Source organism: Microtus ochrogaster, chromosome 7, assembly GCF_000317375.1.
Source record: "Microtus ochrogaster isolate Prairie Vole_2 chromosome 7, MicOch1.0, whole genome shotgun sequence".
Lineage (NCBI taxonomy): Eukaryota > Metazoa > Chordata > Mammalia > Rodentia > Cricetidae > Microtus > Microtus ochrogaster.
In genome coordinates this window covers 59,557,196-59,577,091 of record NC_022014.1, presented here as the reverse complement: position 1 = coordinate 59,577,091, position 19,896 = coordinate 59,557,196, and the positions used below count along the sequence as shown (strand labels likewise).

General features: G+C 38.8%; 1 protein-coding gene across 1 annotated transcript in view; it reads left to right on the top strand.

Annotated features, from left to right (window-relative positions):
• The window catches only part of Smurf2 (SMAD specific E3 ubiquitin protein ligase 2), a 90,177-nt gene that overhangs the window by 59,749 nt on the left and 10,532 nt on the right, over positions 1 to 19,896 (top strand). Inside the window, exons 10-15 of the mRNA XM_005350423.3 lie at positions 4,218 to 4,376; positions 9,132 to 9,327; positions 11,310 to 11,413; positions 15,272 to 15,386; positions 17,930 to 18,108; positions 19,197 to 19,334. Of these exons, the coding sequence (XP_005350480.1) occupies positions 4,218 to 4,376; positions 9,132 to 9,327; positions 11,310 to 11,413; positions 15,272 to 15,386; positions 17,930 to 18,108; positions 19,197 to 19,334 (891 nt within the window). The remainder of the gene's footprint in view (positions 1 to 4,217; positions 4,377 to 9,131; positions 9,328 to 11,309; positions 11,414 to 15,271; positions 15,387 to 17,929; positions 18,109 to 19,196; positions 19,335 to 19,896) is intronic.

Here is a 19,896-nt window from a genome sequence, read left to right as displayed (position 1 = left end):
AGTCTAGATACTGTCTATAGTCTAGATACTGTCTATAGTCTAGATACTGTCTATAGTCTAGATACTGTCTATAGTCTAGATACTGTCTATAGTCTCACCCCAGTTCCCTGCTAGTCTCAAACTCCTTTCCCTTGAGCAGCCCATGCTAAAAAATGTGCGGAAAAATACACATCTCTAGGAGTTTAAAATGTAATTTCAGGAAAAACATGCAAAACATACCCATTAGAAAGAGAGCAGTGGGAAGTTGTTGTCTGGTGACCGTGTGTAAAGTACTGAGTAGTCTGGCGAGGGTGCAGAGCAGACTGGAATTCTAGTGGGAATCAGCCCTGTGCTGCACATCCACGTTTATATGATGAGGGAGTTGGATATACAAAATTCAATTCATGGGGGGCTGGAGAGATGGCTTAGTGGTTAAGAGCATTGTTTGACCTTCCAAAGGTTCTAAGTTCAATTCCCAGCAACCACATGGTGGCTCACAACCATCTGTAATGAGGAGGTCTGTCTGGCCTACAGACAGAATATTGTATACATAATAAATAAGTATTTAAAAAAAAACAAAAACAAAAAAAACCAAAATTCAATTCACACCGTGTGGGGGTGGGATGGGATCAAGAGATCTTCCCTCTAGAGCTTCTCTGTCCAAACTTCCAGTATATATTTGAAAAACAGGTGGGTCTGCAGATCTAGGGTCGCTTTGGATTCTGTCTTATAAACAAAATGAGTATAATGAAAATAGTTTACTTAACAGTTTAGAATTAGAAACTTTTCAGGGTGACAGCCCCAAAAATGTGTTGTCATTAATTATTCTATCAGGCTTGCCAATTCTGTGTCTCCACAAAGGTAGTGTTCTCTCCTCTCTCTCTTAATAAACTGAGTAATTTTTAAAATGTAGTAGTTGAGGAGGAGTTTTTTTTTTAAAGATTTATTTATTTATTATGTATACAACATTCCTTCCATGTATGCTTGCATGCCAGAAGAGGGCGCCAGATCTCATTATAGATGGCTGTAAGCCACCATGTGGTTGCTGGGAATTGAACTCAGGACCTCTGGAAGAGCAGTCGGTGCTCTTAACCTCTGAGCCATCTCTCCAGCTCCGAGGAGGAGTTTTACATTTATTAAGTTTACTAAAAGAGCTGGGCCGTGGTGGTGCACGCCTTTATCCCAGCACTCGGGAGGCAGAGGCAGGCGGATCTCTGTGAGTTCGAGACCAGCCTGGTCTACAGAGCTAGTTCCAGGACAGACTCCAAAGCCACAGAGAAACCCTGTCTCGAAAAACCAAAAAAAAAAAAGGAGGCAGAGGCAGGCGGATCTCTGTGAGTTCGAGACCAGCCTGGTCTACAGAGCTAGTTCCAGGACAGGCTCCAAAGCCACAGAGAAACCCTGTCTCGAAAAAACCAAAAAAAAAAAAAAGCTTGGCTAAGTCTGCTGAGTCTTTAAAGATAGCAGCAAAGCAGTAAGTACAGTGGGCTTCTTTACAGAGCTTTTCCGTTCAGTGTATCCAGCTTGATTCTGCTTAAAGGTGCGCAGAGCCCTCCAATAGCCAGGATCTTAGAAGTCCCATTTCATCAGTTTGCATTTATCTTTTAATTCTTGTTATTTGGTGTACTGTATACTGACTGAAGTCTTAAAATATGGACATGTCTTTTTTGTTTTGTTTTGTTTTTTCGAGACAGGGTATCTCTGTGGCTTTGGAGCCTGTCCTGGAGCTAGTTCTTGTAGACCAGGCTGGCCTCGAACTCACAGAGATCCGCCAGCCTCTGCCTCCCGAGTGCTGGGATTAAAGGCATGTGCCACAACCACCCGGCTATTTTTTAAAGCTTTCTAACTTAACTTTTTGTTAATTCTCCATTTGGGCATAAAAAGTCATTTGTGGGTTTTTGCTCTTTTCATTAGTACTTTAAAGCTTGCCCATGTTTCACTGTAGATTTATACATTCTAAGTAAAATTCTATAAAATCAAATTTTACATTGCATCAATAGTAGAATTATTTGTCCTTGTTTCCCCCTTCTAAAAGTTTGACTGCAGTTATGGGGTTCAAATCCAGGGCTTGTACATGCAAAACAAGTTCTCTTCCATTTGCTGTTACTTCCTGCTATTCTTAGGGCATTTTTATCCTACATAGTTTATAATTGTTTTTTAATTTTTATTTATCTTACGTATATTTTTTTGTTGTTGTGTTTTGGTTTTGCCTGCATGTGTATCTACACTATATGCATACCTAGTGCCTATGGAGAAGAAGGCATTGGGTCCCCTAGAACTGGAATTACAGATGGTTGTGAGCCACCATGTAGGTGCTGGGAACGAAGTTCAGGTCCAGTGGGAGAGCAGCCAGTGCTCAAAACCACTAAGCCATCTCTCCAGCCCTTGTTTAAACCTCCCTCTCTCCCCCTCCCTCTCTCTCTCCCCCTCTCTCCCTCTATCTCTCTCTCTCTCTCTCTTAATATGTTTTGTCTTTATGTATATCTGTGTAATGTTGTCAGATCCTTTGAAACTGTAGTTTCAAACTGTGAGATAACCTTGTGGGTTCTGGGAATTGAACCCAGGCCCTCTAAAAAGCAGACAGTGCTCTTAACTGCTGAGCCATCTCTCCTTTTTCCAGCTCATTTCTTTCCTTTTCCTTTTTCTTTTTTCCTCTTTCTTTCTTTCTTTCTTTCTTTCTTTTTTTTTTTTTCTTTTTTTTGAGACAGGGTTTCTTTGTGGCTATCCTGGAACTCACAGCCATCCACCTGCCTCTTACCTCTCTAGTGCAGAGATTAAAGCAATATGCCACCACCACCCAGCTTGCTTAAACAACACACCCTAATTATTTTCTTTGTGGTCCCTTGTACTTAGAGATCCAAGATCCAATTCTGTGACTGCTAGCTATCACAGTGGTGCTCACTTCTAAATTCTCTATTGATCTCAGGCTGTGTGGTTGTTATTTGAATTTGGTATGGTTTTTGTTTGTTTGCTTGCTTTTGAGGTGGGATTTTACTGTATAGTCCTTGCTGGCCTAGAACACAGAGATTTCACCTGTTTTTGCTAGGATTAAAAGGGTGTGTGTGTGTGTGTGTGTGTGTGTGTGAGAGAGAGAGAGAGAGAGACAGAGACAGAGACAGAGAGACAGAGACAGACCGAGACCTGTTTCTGCTGGGATTAAAGGTATGGAGTGGGGGTTAAAGATGATGCAATTGGTGTATAGCCTAGGCTTGGCTTGCACTCGGCACTCTTCCTATTTCCTTAGCCTTTGAGTGCTAGGATTGCTTTTGTATGACACCATGCCTGATATAAAAGCAGAAGTCACAATCACTGTTTGAAGAAATCTGTGAGAGTTGGAAATGACCTCAGCAGATACTGTACATCTTCACATGCAGCCACCAATACCTCTAGTACTCTGGAATGGTCTCTCTGTAGAAGATGTTGATCTAGCAGGGCAGAGGATGAAAATTTGCAATGTTGTTGCTAGTTTCTGAATAGTCAGAAGGGAGCTAGGAACTTCCATGCCTTTGTGCACACCCCAACCAGCCACCTCAGGGTGTTCAGCTGTATTTCTCTTTACAGTCCTATACATCCTTATGGTGCGTGATGTGCTAACAGTGGTCCTCATCTTTTAAAAGTACTTGAGTTTTTCTTTGTTTCAGCAGTAAGTCTAAAAGCATTTTTCTTAAGTGTCTTTACCAGGTTTTTCTTCATGAAGTTTATAGACTTCAAAATTCAAAACAATGTAGTTATCTTACTAAAAAAAATATACTATGATTATTTCCAGCATCAGGATTTCAGTAATGTTTCCAGTTTTGCTTTGTTGGAGAGCATACAGTCACTCATGGCATGCATATTTGTTTGCACCAACTTTATGATATAGTAAAGAAAGTAGTGAAGAGAAATTTCTTAATACCAATTGATGCTTGTAAAACAATACTTTATGTCAAACAAATATTGAAGTATAGTTTATGTTGGCAAGTACTGTGATTGCTCTGCTTGAATTCAAAATGTGTATTACATTAAAGCCTAGGAACTTACTAAAATGCAGACTGTGATAAGTTCTGGGCCATTTAGGGACTGGGTGTTGAATGTGCAAGTTTGGGAAACCATTGGGAATTAAAGATTACAGCTGAACGTCTCAGGTTTCTGAAACAATACATTTTCGCAGACTTCATGGAATTGCTGTGTGTCACATACACTTGCTTGGCTCAGCAGGCCCAGCAATGAGGTATTTCTATTGTATATTTGTTTTGCAGGGATCTTAGCAACATCAATTGTGAAGAGCTCGGTCCTTTGCCTCCTGGATGGGAGATCCGCAATACCGCAACAGGCAGAGTTTATTTCGTTGACCATAACAACAGAACAACACAATTTACAGATCCTCGACTCTCTGCTAACTTACATTTAGTTTTAAAGTAAGTTTTGATTCATGTGTCATTCAGTACATGTGGAAATATTAGTCTAAATAAGAGGACATATCTGTGCTTTTGTAATAAATGTGAAAGAGTATCTGCTCCTTTAAATTTATAATGTTGTTTTATTTTTATGATGCATTCTCAAGGAATAACCCAGGCTGACCTTGTATTAATTGGTGTAGGCTGGCAGGAGCATATGTGTCTCACTGTCATGAAAAGTCTTAAGCTCTTAAAACATTTTAAATGCCATATACCATAGTCTTGGAAAGGTTTGAATAATGCCTATCCATCTGAAATACATATCTGTCCATCCAGAAAATCTAACATGACTACAAGCTTGACTATTATAGATGAGTATCTATTAACCTATATTTCTTAATTATACATTACATCTTAAAATGAACTACACAATCACAATACCTTAATCAAGCAGAAATATACATATAACAAAGTTAACATTAAATTTGTATCAATAAACCAAGATCCATACAAATGCATACTATTCATATCTATATCATGTCCCCCTTTAAATGTAAACAAACATTTATAGACAATATTTGGGAATATGGGCATAGATTCTACAAACTGCTTTCTGCTGTTTATTGAGCGAAGTATTTTCTTTGTGGGGATGTTCATAGCAACCTTTCAGAGTGTCTTGTTCCATCAAACCATATTGGTCTGGAAGCAATCCACAGGCTCTCATCTGTGAAAACAAAAGAACCTCTTTTCCAAAGTAACATATCCTTAGGCCCAAACTCGGAAGTCATGATACCTTTATAATATACATGTGGTTTAGCTTAGCAGCCCATACAATGAAATGTCTCTCTGTACTTAGCTCATTCACAATCAAAAAATTCAAAGATAACACAATAATATACATAATTCAGACTCTGTGAATTTTCCATCTTTACATGGCTTAATCTTTGTTTACTTCTTTTAATCTTTGGCTGTCTGTACTCTGTCTCTTTAAAGACTTCTTTTTATAACTATATTTTTCTTGTCTATCCCATGCCTACGTACATTTATCCAATACTGTGACCCATTTACTGGTCTTTTTTTATCTGGATTTGTCTTTATTGCATATCTGTAATTCTTTACTGTCCAGGAGCGTTTTTTAAAATGCTAAACGCCTCTTAAAACTTAAACTGCGTCATTAGTAGGGTTTATATAGTACTTCCTGCTTGCCCAGTCTAAAATTTAAGCTGTGCCATTACTATGATATATATGGTATGCCTGCTTGCTCTGCATAGTCTAGCATGGCAGAGCTGTTTATGCCTCTGAGCTGCCCACTTCCAGGCACACAGCCGGTCCAAGTTGCTGTCAAGCAGGCCACAGCACACTGCCCACAGACCCCATCCAGATGCTCAGTCTCCTGAAAGAGCCAGAGGTCATGCTGGCTCATGGCAGCATGGTCCAGAAAGACGGCATTTTAAAATGGCAGCACGGTTTTTTTTCCCCGCTGCTGCTGCTAAGTCAGGAAAACCTCTCTTAAAGGAGCTATAGCATGCTGTCAGCAAACCGCAAGAAGCTGTGTTAAGCTCTGTAATTTTTTTTTAAATCTAGAATTCCTTTTCAAGCCCTCTCAGGTTTTACATGTATTTAGTTGGCCACGAGGGTGCCAATTTGTAGCAGCAGGCCACTTGGCTGCTTGTTCGTTTCCTGGCTGTCCAGACCCCTAAAATAATCACATAGGAACTATATTAATTAAATCACTTCTTGGCCCACTAGCTCTATCTTCTTATTGGCTAACTCTTACATCTTAATTTAGCCCATCTCCATTAATCTGTGTATCACTACATGGCAGTGGCTTACCTGCTAAAGTTTCAGCATCCGTCTCTGATGGTGGCTTCATGGCTTCTCTCTCTCTGCCTTCCCATTCCCAGCTTTCAGTCCAGTTTTCCCCTGCCTACCTAAGTTCTGCCCTATCAACAGGCCAAGGCGGTTCCTTTATTCATTAATGGTAATCATAGCACACAGAGGGAACTCCCACATCAGCCTTGAACTCATGGAGAACTGCCTGCCTTTGCTTCCTGAGTGCTGAGATCAAAGGCGTATGTCACCACAACAGGCCTATGATGATAATAAGTTATGTTTTTTGTGATAATTTGTTTGGAGATAAATTTTATCTTTGTTGCTCAGACCTCCTGAACTGGTTTTATAATCTAGGTTAGTTTTGAACTTTTTATCCTCCTCCCTCAGTTTTCTGAGGACTGGGCATCTTTAATTTTCATTTTCCTAGCTATTCATGTGGTAAGCTTATTCTTTATGTGTGTGTTATTTTGAGACAGGGCATCCTTGAGTTGCCCAGGCTGGTCCTGTACTCTGTAGCCTTAGCAGTCCTTGAAGTTGGGATCCTGTGCCTTAGCCTCTTTAGTAGCTAGCCTATATTACCAGGCCTGACTAAATACATTGTTACCTTATTCAATAGCTCTGCCATGGTGTGTTTGTTTCCAGACAGGGTTTTATATACCCCAGCCTGACCTTGAACTACTATCTATGTAGTAGAGAATGACCTGACTTCTAGTATGGAGGTACCATGCCTGCCTTATAATGTAGTTTTTCTAACTTTGTATAATTTTTTAAAGCTCATACAGTCAGAGGGATGGTGTGTGTGTGTGTATGGCAAAAAAAAATTGTTCTTGTAGCAAATGTTTTGGCTGTCAGTCAAATAATAAAATGAGGTTAGTTTAACTATTAGTCTAAATTTTAGGGACCTATTATGTATGGATTATATATATATGTATATATATAAAACATTAACAAATATTTGTAGATTGCTTTGATTTTAAGGGCTTTTTTTAAAATTTTTGTTCTTCCTGTTTCAACATTTTAGGAAGTGAGGAAAAAAAATTCAGATTCTTTTTTTTTTTTGGTTTTTTTTTTTTTGGTTTTTTCGAGACAGGGTTTCTCTGTGGCTTTGGAGCCTGTCCTGGAACTAACTCTGTAGACCAGGCTGGTCTCGAACTCACAGAGATCTGCCTGCCTCTGCCTCCCAAAAAAAAATTCAGATTCTTATACAAATCATTGAGAGGGTAATTATGCAAGCCAGAAAATAATAGAGTGGGCAAGTTACAATTTAGAGCTGAATTTTGAATTTAAACCAAGAAGAGCCTGAATTAGTTTTTTGAGAGGAAGCAATGGGAGAAGTTGCCTGTTAGAAGTCTGCAGTAGGCTTGTGTGTGTAACATGCTCATGAGGGCAGCCTGTACTGGTGTGGATCCCTCAACGTCCTCATTTCTCTCCTTCAGAATCCCTCCTGAGATACAGTGGTGACTCCCTTTAAAGAGATGTTTTTAATGTTACAAAGTTAAATAGTTCCTTAGCATATTATATATGTGTATATATATGAGACATTATGTATATATAATGTCAGGATATGACATTATTAAATATATTATCAATGTAATATATTAATACAGTATTTAATATTAAAATATAAACATCATTGAATAAATATATGAATATATAATTAATGTAATGATATAATATATACACTCCTAAATGTGTATATATTTTAAATAATCTCATTCTGGATATTATAAAACTATTGCAGATATTGTCATTAGGGCTCAGTAAATCACCTAGCCAAGGACAAATATCCTTCTTAGAAACTCTATTAAAAAACTTGCTTGAAAAGCATACTTTTTACAATTTAATAAACAAGTAACTATGTCAATCATAGTGGTGAAAATAACTAACATTAACTCTGCTTGTTGTGCCCTGAGCACTGGGTTAGCATTCCTCCAGCTGTCTACATTCAGTCCTGTCTTCATGGGTAAGGACAGTGGAGCCTCAGACAGTGTCGCAGCTTGCCCAAAGTACATAAAAAGTGCTGAAGCTGAGATCTGAATTCAGTCTGATGTGGAAGGTCTTTCCCCCTTCCTTTTCTTGTTTTCATCCTTTACACTATTCCTGTTGTTTTGAATGGTATCACAGAAATTCTACCTTAAAAACTAAAGGAAGCTTTTAACAATCAACTATGAACAAAGACTACAACTTGAATCCGTTCTGTTTATCAGGCTTACTTATTTCAAGAAAATAATTTGTGTGATAAGGTCTCTGGACGTTGTCAGAGACCTTACAGTGAACAGATTGGCATCCCCACTGTCTTCTGACCAGTGTAGACATCATCCCTTATATAATGGCCCCTACACCCTAATATATAGCTGAGGAGACAGGCTACTTTACTGTTTTATTCTGTATTTTAGACTGGAACAGTTGTAGGAGGAAGGATCTCCATCAAGCTGTCAGTTCAGATTTCTGTTTCATTTGTCCAGAAAAACGGTCTCTGGATGACAGTGCTTGGCACCCACCTGAATTTTAAATGGAATGATGGGACAATGTGGAGGAAACTGTGCCTGAACAATTGGTCTTAGCATCTGCATAAGGTTTCATGAATAGAACCTCAGTAACCAGTTTTATCGGACTGATGATATGCCCCAATAAGGCTTAGGAAATGATTAATTTCTTCTACATTCTGATTATGATTTAAATCTAGAATTGGAATCTTTTATGTTCTCAAGCATTTTAATAATACTTCTGCTTGGGGCTGGAGAGATGGCTCAATGGTTAAGAGCACTGACTGCTCTTCCAGAGGACCCAGGTTCAATTCCCAGCACCCACATGGCAGCTCACAACTGTCTGAAGATCTAGTTCCAGGGGACCTGACACCTTTACACCAATGCATATAAAATAAAGTTAAATAGAAAAAATTAAAAAAATAATAATAATAATAATACTTCTGCTTATTTCCAGTCGTCAGAACCAGTTGAAAGACCAACAACAGCAGCAAGTGGTGTCATTATGTCCCGATGACACTGAGTGTCTGACAGTGCCAAGGTACAAACGAGACTTGGTTCAGAAACTAAAAATCTTGCGGCAAGAACTTTCCCAACAACAACCTCAGGCCGGCCACTGCCGTATTGAGGTTTCTAGGGAGGAGATTTTTGAGGTAAATATATAAGCCTTAATTTCAACTAGAAGAAAATTAAATTTAGTGTTTTACTTGTTTTCTCTTTGTTTTGAAACAGTTTCACTGTATAGCTCTAAGTAGCCTGGAACTCTTCATGTTGACTAGGATGTTCTCAAACACCTACCTGCTTCTGCCTCCCAAATACTGGGATTAAAGTCATATATCATCATGCCTGGACTTTGTCTCACTCTTTCTAAGGAGACATTTTTTGAGATTTATATCTGATTGAAGTGAAAGTATTCTCATTAATTTTTCCTCCCTTATTTATTTATTTATTTGCTTGTTTGTTTGTTTGTTTGTTTGTTTATTTTTGAGATAGTTTCTCTGTGTAGCCCTAGTTGTCCTGGAACTCTCTGTAGACCAGACTGGCCTCACACTCACAGAGATCTGTCTCCTTATGAATTTTTGTCTCTCAGAGCAGTTCTGGCCTTGTTTATAGTTGTCATTTGTATTTCAAAATGGTGGAAAGAGCGTCCCACCTGGAAAACAGTAAATAGTAGGTGATGCTTTTGCACTAAAAGTGTCCAGAAGCTCCAGGTTCTTGAGAAGCAGATCTTCAGAGGCTCTGCAAGTGAACTCTGGAGCTGGAATCACAGTCATGGCCAAAGTTGGAGTCTTGGAGCTTGTCGAGGAGGCAAGACTTGAGACAAAAAGTAGATCCTGTCACAATGCTGGGGCCAAATGTGGTCAAAACAGAAAAGATTGGGGGCTGGAGAAACAGGTTAGCAGTTAAGAGCACTTGTTCTAGAGGACCTGAGCTCAGTTTCCAGCACCTCTGTCAGATGGCTCACAACTGCCAGTAACTCAAGATTCAGGGAATACAATGGCTTCAACCATACGTGCACATGAATAAAAATTAAAATATGGGTATGTCATACCCATACATGTACATGAATAAAAATAAATCTTAAAAAATCAAGTCCCTAGCCAGAGATTTCTCTATTCTCCCTATCCATCAGTATCGAAATTAACTTCTTTCTAGGGTATCCTTCATGGTTAAGGTAAAGATTAAGGCAGTTTAGAAACAGACTTATACTGACTGGTGGAACAGGTTCAAGAAGGCATTTGTTGGCAAATGGAGAGTATAATGGTGACATTGATGTTAGTGCTAAGTATAACAGTAAGAGTATCCACTGCCATTCAAACACTCATTATTTTAGATAATCTCCATTGTCTTGGTATACAGAGGCTACCAAGGGAGCTTGATAATCAAATTCATACCATTTCAAGCAAGGTAACAGACCTTTAGTGTAGAGGCACTGATATTGTCTTAGCACCGGTGTCCAGGAAACCATTGATGGCCAGTATTGGCAGTGGCCACCCTAGTCAGCTTTACCAGGGCCATCTTTGATACCATCTCCCAAGACCTGCAGCTATCTCAGACCTCTAGAAAGAGATGTGCTCACCCAGTCTTCCTATCAGGAATGCACAAATGATCTTATAAAACTCAGAGTAGGGTCTCTGTACAGAAGACCCAGGATCCAGCTGTTGGCTACTATAAAGGAATTTTATACAAGAAAAATAAATTAGGTCTATTCAAAAAAAGATGAAAGCATGTGCCTCCATACCTAACTATATAACCCTGCACTCAGGGTTAGAGGAGATGGATCTCTGCAAGACCAAGGCCAGTCTAGTTTATATAGCAAATTTCAGCCCATCTAGAGGCCAACATTGTCTACAGTGTTCAAGGCCAGCCTGGGCTTTGTGAGAGTCTGTCTTGATCCTGTCCTCCAAATAAAATGAAACTGTCCGTGTAATTAATATACTAATTATTTTATTTACATTATTTTAGAACTGTGCTTTATATTTAGTTTCTACTGGTGCCTCTGACTTAAACTTAGATCAACCAAATTTATAAATCAGATTTTACATGAGTTAAATTAGTTTTGTAATTTGGAGAAAAAGAACTCAAAATTAGAGTCTAAAACACCTGATGATAATATGTTAAAATTGTTTCTCAGGAATCATACAGACAAGTCATGAAAATGAGACCAAAAGATCTCTGGAAACGATTAATGATAAAATTTCGTGGAGAAGAAGGACTTGACTATGGAGGGGTTGCCAGGTAAAGTCTTGGCAATAAATGATATATGGCTTTTTTTTTTTTTGAGTTAATCTGTGTGTTTTGCCTGTGTGTATGAATGTACCAAGTGCATGCAGTGCCCACCAAGGACAGAAAAGGCTATTGGATTCCTGGGAATTGAAGTTACAACTATTTCAAGCCAGTGTAACACAACCCAGGTCCTCTCCAGGAGCAGGCAGTGCTCTTAACTACTGAACATCTGTCCAGCCCCTGTGTGAATCTTTATACTAAACAAAATTAAGATGTGCCTATTATAACTTTGTCATGAATATTTAAGTATAAAACTCAATAGTGTTTGCAATACAGATGAAATCCACAATGAGGTTATGGTGTCAGAAGAGTAGTTAATACTGTCAGGATCATGGAAGCCCTGCGGGACTCTGTGTAGGACTGGCAGCCTCTGTTTGTATGTCTCTCATCTTCAGCACATCTTATTTCCTCTGCCTCACACTGTCAGTTCTAAACTGAATGCTGATTCCCTTGACATGTTCTTTTGTTTGTTTTACTTTGCTATATTTGTGTTGCAAGCAGCGAGCCACTTGTTGGTTCCCGGATGCCCTGCTAGCTTAGACCCAAAATAATCACACAGAAACTATATTAATTAAAACACTGCTTGGCCCATTAGCTCTAACTTCTTACTGGTTAACTCTTACATCTTAATTTAACCCATTTCTATTAATCTGTGTGGCTCCATGGTGTCTCCCTGACTCCACCTTCCTCCTCCCATGCTATAGGCCAAGGCTGTTTCTTTATTCATAAAGCAACACATAGACAGGTGGACCTCCCGCACCATATTTGTTTACTCATATACATGTATATCTCACAGTGGTCCTTAAAATATTTTAATAGAGAAGTATTATATGCTGTTTCTACTATATTCATAATCATACATTGAGTCCAACTCATTGGTTGTTTGTACATTAAGTCAGCTTATTTCTGTTAGCATGTATGCTGTCAAAATTTTTCCAGGTGTTGATGGGCGTAGTCGATCGGTAAGCTAGAATTAACCAGACCAGCTCAAAAACAACAAATATAATTTAATAATTGGAAACTGGGAAAACTCACATGATGGGGTAAAAGTTCCAATGTCCAAAACACCACGTGAAGAGAGAGAGTGCACTTGGATTCCCAGGTTTTTCTTCCCTGGCCCCAGGCGGCCACACCTTAGCCAAATGTGATTGGCTGAGCTTCCCCATCATCTCCCCCTTTTGTCTAAATAAGATCAAACCAAACCCAATACAACTATATACAATAGGAACAATGACCAAATATAAAATTACAAGCAACCAATATTAAGCAAGAAACAGATAACAAAAGTTTTACTAAGCATTTTATTTTAAGGAGTCTAAATAATGTATTGAAATTAAGTTTAGCTAAATCATGAGGAGGGTAACTACAATTATCTAATCTTTAACTCCATCAAAGATCTGAGAAGGGAAGTAATATTAGTTGAGCAACCAGGAAGTACAAATGAGAAACTTCCAAAATGTTTAACAAATGACAGAGACCTGGGCAATTACCCAAAGTCTCATTTGCAGTGTTGAGGCAACCAACTTTGGCTAAGATCTAACGTAACCATTTTCAAAGGCAAGAAACTTTTCAGAACTATCTTACCCTGTCTTAGCAGGATATGACAATCTCCTGTCCAGTATTATGCTCTAATGCCTTTATTGAGGATTCTAAGGTATGAAGTCTGTTCATTAGAGATAATATCTCATCCTTGGACATAATCCTCATGGCATGTATAGTACCTTCTTGGATGGACATTCTATCAATCAATCTATCATACCCTTTTGACAAAGTCCAATTAATACATTTAGTAGTTTGAATCCTCTCAAATAATGTTTCAGCACCTACAGTCATAGACTGGATTTTATGAGCCAAATCAGCCGTTTCCTCCTCCAGAACAGCGAATCTCTCCATAAATGAATTAATATTAGACTGTACCTTTTCAAAATTTAGCCCAGTTGACCGAGTCATATTAGACAAAGATCTAGTCTCCTCCCTGAAAACTCCAATCTCTTTCTTGAGGTTGGTGTCGGTCTAAATTGTTTTTGAAATTACCTCAACCGACTAAAACTTAACCAAGACGGCCATGCCCTTCCTTAAATTTTCAACCTCTTTTCTAAGAATCCTGGATTCAGTCTGTAAAGACTGCATCATTTTCCTATTGTCAAACCATATTGTGAAAAAACTGCCGAATACGAGAAAAAAGGTAAGCCCAAGAAATAGCCAAGCAAGGGGGATATCATAAGAATCTTGTAAAACCTCACCCATAGTGTAAGTGAAAAAGCTCTGAAAGCCGTGAATGGTTAAATTGTCCAACATTTTCCTCTTTTTTTTTTTTTTTAATCAAAATAAATCTTACCTGTAGGTGTAATAACTGTTACCTGCCAGAAGGTGGTGGGGTTTTCTTGAATCCACGTTTTTCTTCCCTGGCCTCAGGTGGCCACACCCTAGCCAAATGTGATTGGTTGAGCTTTCCCATCAAGGTGTGACATTTACTTTATATAAATAAATGTAATAGAACCATAGCCCCGAGCTGAAATACTGTGTGGACTGTCTTGGTTCTACTGTTGTAAGTCCAACTTAAGCAAATTGTGTTTTCACCAAGTCCTGTAATTGTTAGTGTCTTACTAGTACCTGTTGTGTTTATCGGCCTTTTATCTAAAAATTAACATTTTCTTTATAGTTTTTGTCATAACCATTATGTCTGTTTAGGTTATTTTTCTTTTATTAAAAATTTTTAACTAAACTATAATTGCATCGCTTCCCTCCTCTTCACTCTAGCCCTTCTCTTACCCCCTCAAACTGATAGACTCTTTTTCCATATTCCATATTCTATCTCCAGTACAACAGAGAAGGAAGAGAAGTGGTATGGGGCACCCCCACAGAATGACCTCTGTGTCTACCTATACCTTTGGGGGTCTCTGGGTTTATCTCATGGTTTACTTTAGACTTGATACAATAGAGGATGTAATAATAGGCATTGACATCTCTTTACTAGAACAGTACCACAAAACACTCCACAGTCCAAAAAGTAAGAATAAATTCATGCTGTATTATTTTTTTTCTTTTTCTTTTTTTCTTTGTTTTGTTTTGAGACACAGTCTCTGTGTAGCCCTAACTGTCCTAGAATTCACTGGGTAGACCAGGCTGGCCTTGAACTCAGGGATCTGCCTGCCTATTGTTTTATGTATCCTTATGAAACTAGTATATATCTGCCCTGATAGAACTAGATTTCTAGATGAAGTAGATGTTTTGAATGAAAACACATTCTTTTATTTATTTATCATGGGCTATAAATTTTATTTAGCTTTTAAAGTGATAATTATAGGGTTACAGCATCTCATGAGCAGCTAAACTCTATACTCACTGATGCTAAAGCATAATAAAATTGCTCCAAATTATGAACAATAACTGTATAATAAGTTTATTTGATCTTTAAACATTTATTTTTTTGTTGTGATTTAATAGAATCACAGCTAGTACTGTATTTTCTTTTAACTTAAAAGAATTGTGGAAACTGGACAGAATGAAGCAAGGTCCTTGATCCCAGCACTCAGGAGGCAGAAGCGGGTGAATCTCTGTGAGTTTAGGCCAGCCTGGTTAGAGTCCAGTAGGTTAAAGCGTTCCCCATGCAATCTGAGGCCAGTCCCCAAACCGCATAAAAGTGGAAGGAGAAAACTGACTCCTCAGGGTTGTCCTTGGATGTCCCCATGTCACATGTGCTCACACATGTCATGCAAACCCATAACAATAACTTTAAAAATTGAGAAATGACACAAGGGTGAGTAATGGCATAGCTCAACTAACAAATTCCTTTGTCTTTTCCCCTAGAGAATGGTTGTATCTCCTGTCGCATGAAATGTTGAATCCTTACTATGGTCTCTTCCAGTATTCTAGAGATGATATCTACACGTTGCAGATCAATCCTGATTCTGCAGTTAATCCGGTAAGAACTGTGATCACAGAGTGTGAATGTGCTGGGACCCTCTGCTCTCATCTTTAAATGTCACTTGCCTGATCCTGGCCACACCCTCTGGTTCAGCAGTTCCTCTTCTTGAAAACTGTCCCAGTAAATGATTATACATATGCTCTGTACTCAGACACTTGGGTATCTACTAATGGTTATCCCCCAATGGACACAGCATAGTTTTCCATACAGAAGACTGATTAAATTATGACATAAAATAAAATAAGTGGTTCTTCTTGATCTGGGTCTAGTTGTATGTGTCTGGTGGCGTATCATGTCACTTAGAAGATAGAGGCTAGACTGAACTGCATAGTAAGACCAAGTAAAGATGGGATGGGAAGTCCTTCTGTACATGTGTTGCTTTTATTGGTTAATGAATAAAGGAGTTGCTTTCGGGCAATGGCTTAACAGAATATAGCCAGGCTGGAAGAGATATAGAGAGAGAATATGTGGAGTCAGTGAGGTGCCATGGAGCCGCCAGAGGAAGCCTTGTGGTAAGATATAAAAACAGAAATGGGTTAATTTAAGATTAAGAGTTAGAGATATGCTTAAGGTATTGTCCAAGCAGTGTTGTAATTAATACAGTTTCTGTGTGACTGTTTCGGTTCTGGGAAGCTGGGAATGAACAAGTGGCCTCCAACTACAGAAAGGAACCAAAGGACATAGCTGATGAAATTAGAAAGACATGGAGTCTCTAAGTGTGTAGGTTCCTACCTGAGATTCGAGTTCTTTCCAGACCAAAGTAAGAAATGACACAAGTTCTAGGCTAGCCTGGCCCTTACACACAGCTATAGGGCAGCTTCGACTGTTTTAGGAAACCTTTTCTGTACAAAAAAGAAAAAGCTCCAAGCCGGGCGGTGGTGGTGCACGCCTTTAATCCCAGCACTCGGGAGGCAGAGGCAGGCGGATCTCTGTGAGTTCAAGACCAGCCTGGTCTACAGAGCTAGTTCCAGGACAGGCTCCAAAGCCACAGAGAAACCCTGTCTCGAAAAACCAAAAAAAAAAAAAAAAAAAAAAAAGAAAAAGCTCCAAAAGATGTAGAATAATATTCTTGTTATATAAGTTACTATCTTTGTGATTGTGGGCAAGTTCATTGCCTTAAACCTTATTTTTACTGTTAAATATTAATAAAAAGATTTTGTACCTTAGAAAAAGGTTGTAAGACTTACTTGAGACCCTATATATTAAGCATTTAATTATGCTTTTTTAATCCTATAATACATTATTATTAAATACTTAAAAGTTAAGTACTGGAGCTATTGTTCAGGGGTAGTAAGCTTGACTAGCTTTTATAAGGCCCTAGGTTTATCTCCAGAACCAGCTTCCCCTCCAAAAGTTAGTAGGTACTTCTAGTTTTCTGCTTTCTAATTAAATCTGTTATGTTTTCACACAGGGGCACAGGGACATACTGTGAAATTAAGGAGCATGAGATTAAGACGATGTGTGATAAAGACAAGTGTTCATTTTATGTTAAGTGATATTAAGTGAAAGGTTATATAATAATGTGATACAGCTTTGGTAGATAAATGTAAGAAAAAACCTTAGAAGGTCTATGTCATAAAACTGATAATCATTTACTCTGGGTGTTAAATTATGGGTGACTTTTAATGTTCTTGTTGCTTATGTTTATTTAAATATTTTAAAGACAGCATGTGTTTATTTAAAAATAAATATTTTAAGATAAAACATGTTTTAAGATGAGATTAAAAATTACTTTAAATGAAAGAAATTACTAAATGAAAAAGCAAAAGACTTTAAAAATACAGCTGTCCAATCAACCAAACAGTATGGCAAAAGAACAGTTGTGTCTATATGTGGTGGTGTTGGCTCATCAGGCAATTCTTTATTAAAGAGACTTGGAGGTGAAACTGCTTCCTGGGCAGCTCACTACAACCCATCTGATTATCAGTTGACCTTTGCTGGGTGCTTCCCAGGAGTGGACACAGACCCCTGGGTCTCATCACCTTGATGTCCTCCTCATAGGTGCTCCTGCTGCATACTGTTCTTATCCTTGTATGTCCAAGTGTGGACTAGTCCTACAGGGTCTAATTACTTTGTGTTTAAACAGTAGCTGACAGACTGATCCAGGTGTGACACCAGATCCATTTCTTGGATCCAGTGTCCTGAAGTTCAGTATCTGGCTAGTCAAGGAAGCAAGGGTGTTAGGATTAAAAGCTTTATTCCTTGACAAGATACTCAGAGAAAAGTATGTGCAAGTAGCTTTGCACAGGTTGTAAAGGAATCATTTTTTTAAAGGGTCTTTGCCTTGAGAGAGAGACATTGGCGTGGTGGCCCATATCTATAATCCCAGCACTGGAGAAAATAAGGCCCTGATCCTAAATTCAGGGCCAGCCTGAGCTACAAGTGAGGCCCTGTCTCTGAACAAACAACCAAGAAAGGAGGGAGAGGGAAGGAGATGAAGAAAGGAAAAATGTTGCTTAAATATTTACTTTTTATTAAGACAATTTCCTGGGTAGTTTCTAACTTGAGTATTTATATCATGTCCTTTTTTTCCATTTCAGGAACATTTATCTTATTTCCACTTCGTTGGACGAATAATGGGAATGGCTGTGTTCCACGGACATTATATTGATGGTGGCTTCACATTGCCTTTTTATAAACAGTTGCTTGGGAAGTCAATTACTTTAGACGACATGGAGTTAGTTGATCCAGACCTTCATAATAGTTTGGTGTGGATACTGTACGTATTGAATCTTACATCTATCTATCATAGCTAGAATCTGAACCTTTCAAAAGATACAAGCTAGGGGCTGGAGAGAGGCTCAGTGGTTGACAGCACTAACTGCTCTTGCGGAGGACCCAGGTTCACGTCCCAGGACTCATCATGAGGCAGCTCACAACTGACAAATCTGGTTTCAGGGATCCAGTGCCCTCTTGAGCCTTCACTGCCACCTGCACCCACACAGTCTACATAAAGTCATAGAGGCACATACGGAAATTACTGAGATGGCTCACCAGTAAAGAGCAGAATGACAGATCTTGACTTTGATTCCAGCCCCCATGTCGGGCAGCTCACAGCTTCCTGTAGCTCTAGTTCCAGGGAACCTTTTTGAGCACTTGCACACACACATAGACACATATCTCCAATTAATAATGAAAGTAAATCTTAAAAATACAAGCTATGTTTGATAGTTCTTCCTTATCAAGTCTGCACTTAGGAGGCTGAGGAGAATCCTGGAGTCAAGGCCAGCCTCCAAAACATATTGGTATGCTATCTCAAAAGCAAAAGCTGGAGAAGGGGGGTCAGTGGCTAGTAGCATCTGCTCTTCAGAGAACCTAGGTTAGATTCCCAGCAACCATATGGTGGCTCACAACCACCTGTAACTTCATTTCAGGTGATCCATAGCCTTTTCCTGGTTTCATCAAGTACTGGGCACATACATGGTGTATGGACATACATATAGGCATAATACCCATACATGTAAGATGATAATAATACACTTTTAAAAACAAGCAGTAAAACCAAAAGAAACACTACAAAACTAATATACTTTTTTAAATTTGAAATATACATAGAAAATGCTAACTTTATGACTTGTGGTTTATAATAGAACCACTCATACTCCTAGCACCCATCCCTGTTCTCCTACACATCCAAGATTTTTGAAAGTTAGGGAGACTAGTGCCTTGTGAATACTAGGCAAGGACTTTACCACTAAGATATCTCCAGACCATGTTGTTACTTAAAAATGTTTTTAAGATATTTCTTATTTTATGTGTATGGATATTTTACCAGTATCATGTCGTGCATGTTTTTTTCTTATCCAGTGAAAATGATATCACAGGTGTTCTGGACCATACCTTCTGTGTTGAACATAATGCATATGGCGAAATTATTCAGCATGAACTCAAACCAAATGGCAAAAGTATCCCTGTTACTGAAGAAAATAAAAAAGAATATGTCAGGTAAACACTTGAATTAAAAAAAAAAATACTAGTACATCAATATAGGAAAAAATCTAAGTATTTAGGAAATATTGCTTACTATTGCAACAGACTTCTGTGGAACTTAATAACCTAAAAAACCCTACTCTTGCCAGGCATGGTGGCACAGACAGTTGGTGGTAAGGCATACACCTTTAATTCTAGCACTCGGGAGGCAGAGTCAGGTGGATCTCTGAGGTTGAGGCCAGCCTGGTCTACAGAGTGAGTTTCAGGACAGCCAGGGATCTACACAGAGAAACTCTGTCTCGAGAAACAAACAAAAAGCCCACCCTTGACTAGTTCCATTATTTCTGGCGTGGTAGTTGGGTAGAGAACAGTGTGTATGGTGCACTGCTGCTTCATAAGCCATCAACTGGGGCTCAGAGACCAAGGTGTGGGCTTCTGACTCTGAGATGTGAGGCTTCAACTAGGATGGTTCAAATGACTGGCTTTACCTGAGCTCACTGGTCTCCTGTGTGCTATCAAAGGTCTTTACCTGAGCTCACTGGTCTCCTGTGTGCTATCAAAGGTCTTTACCTGAGCT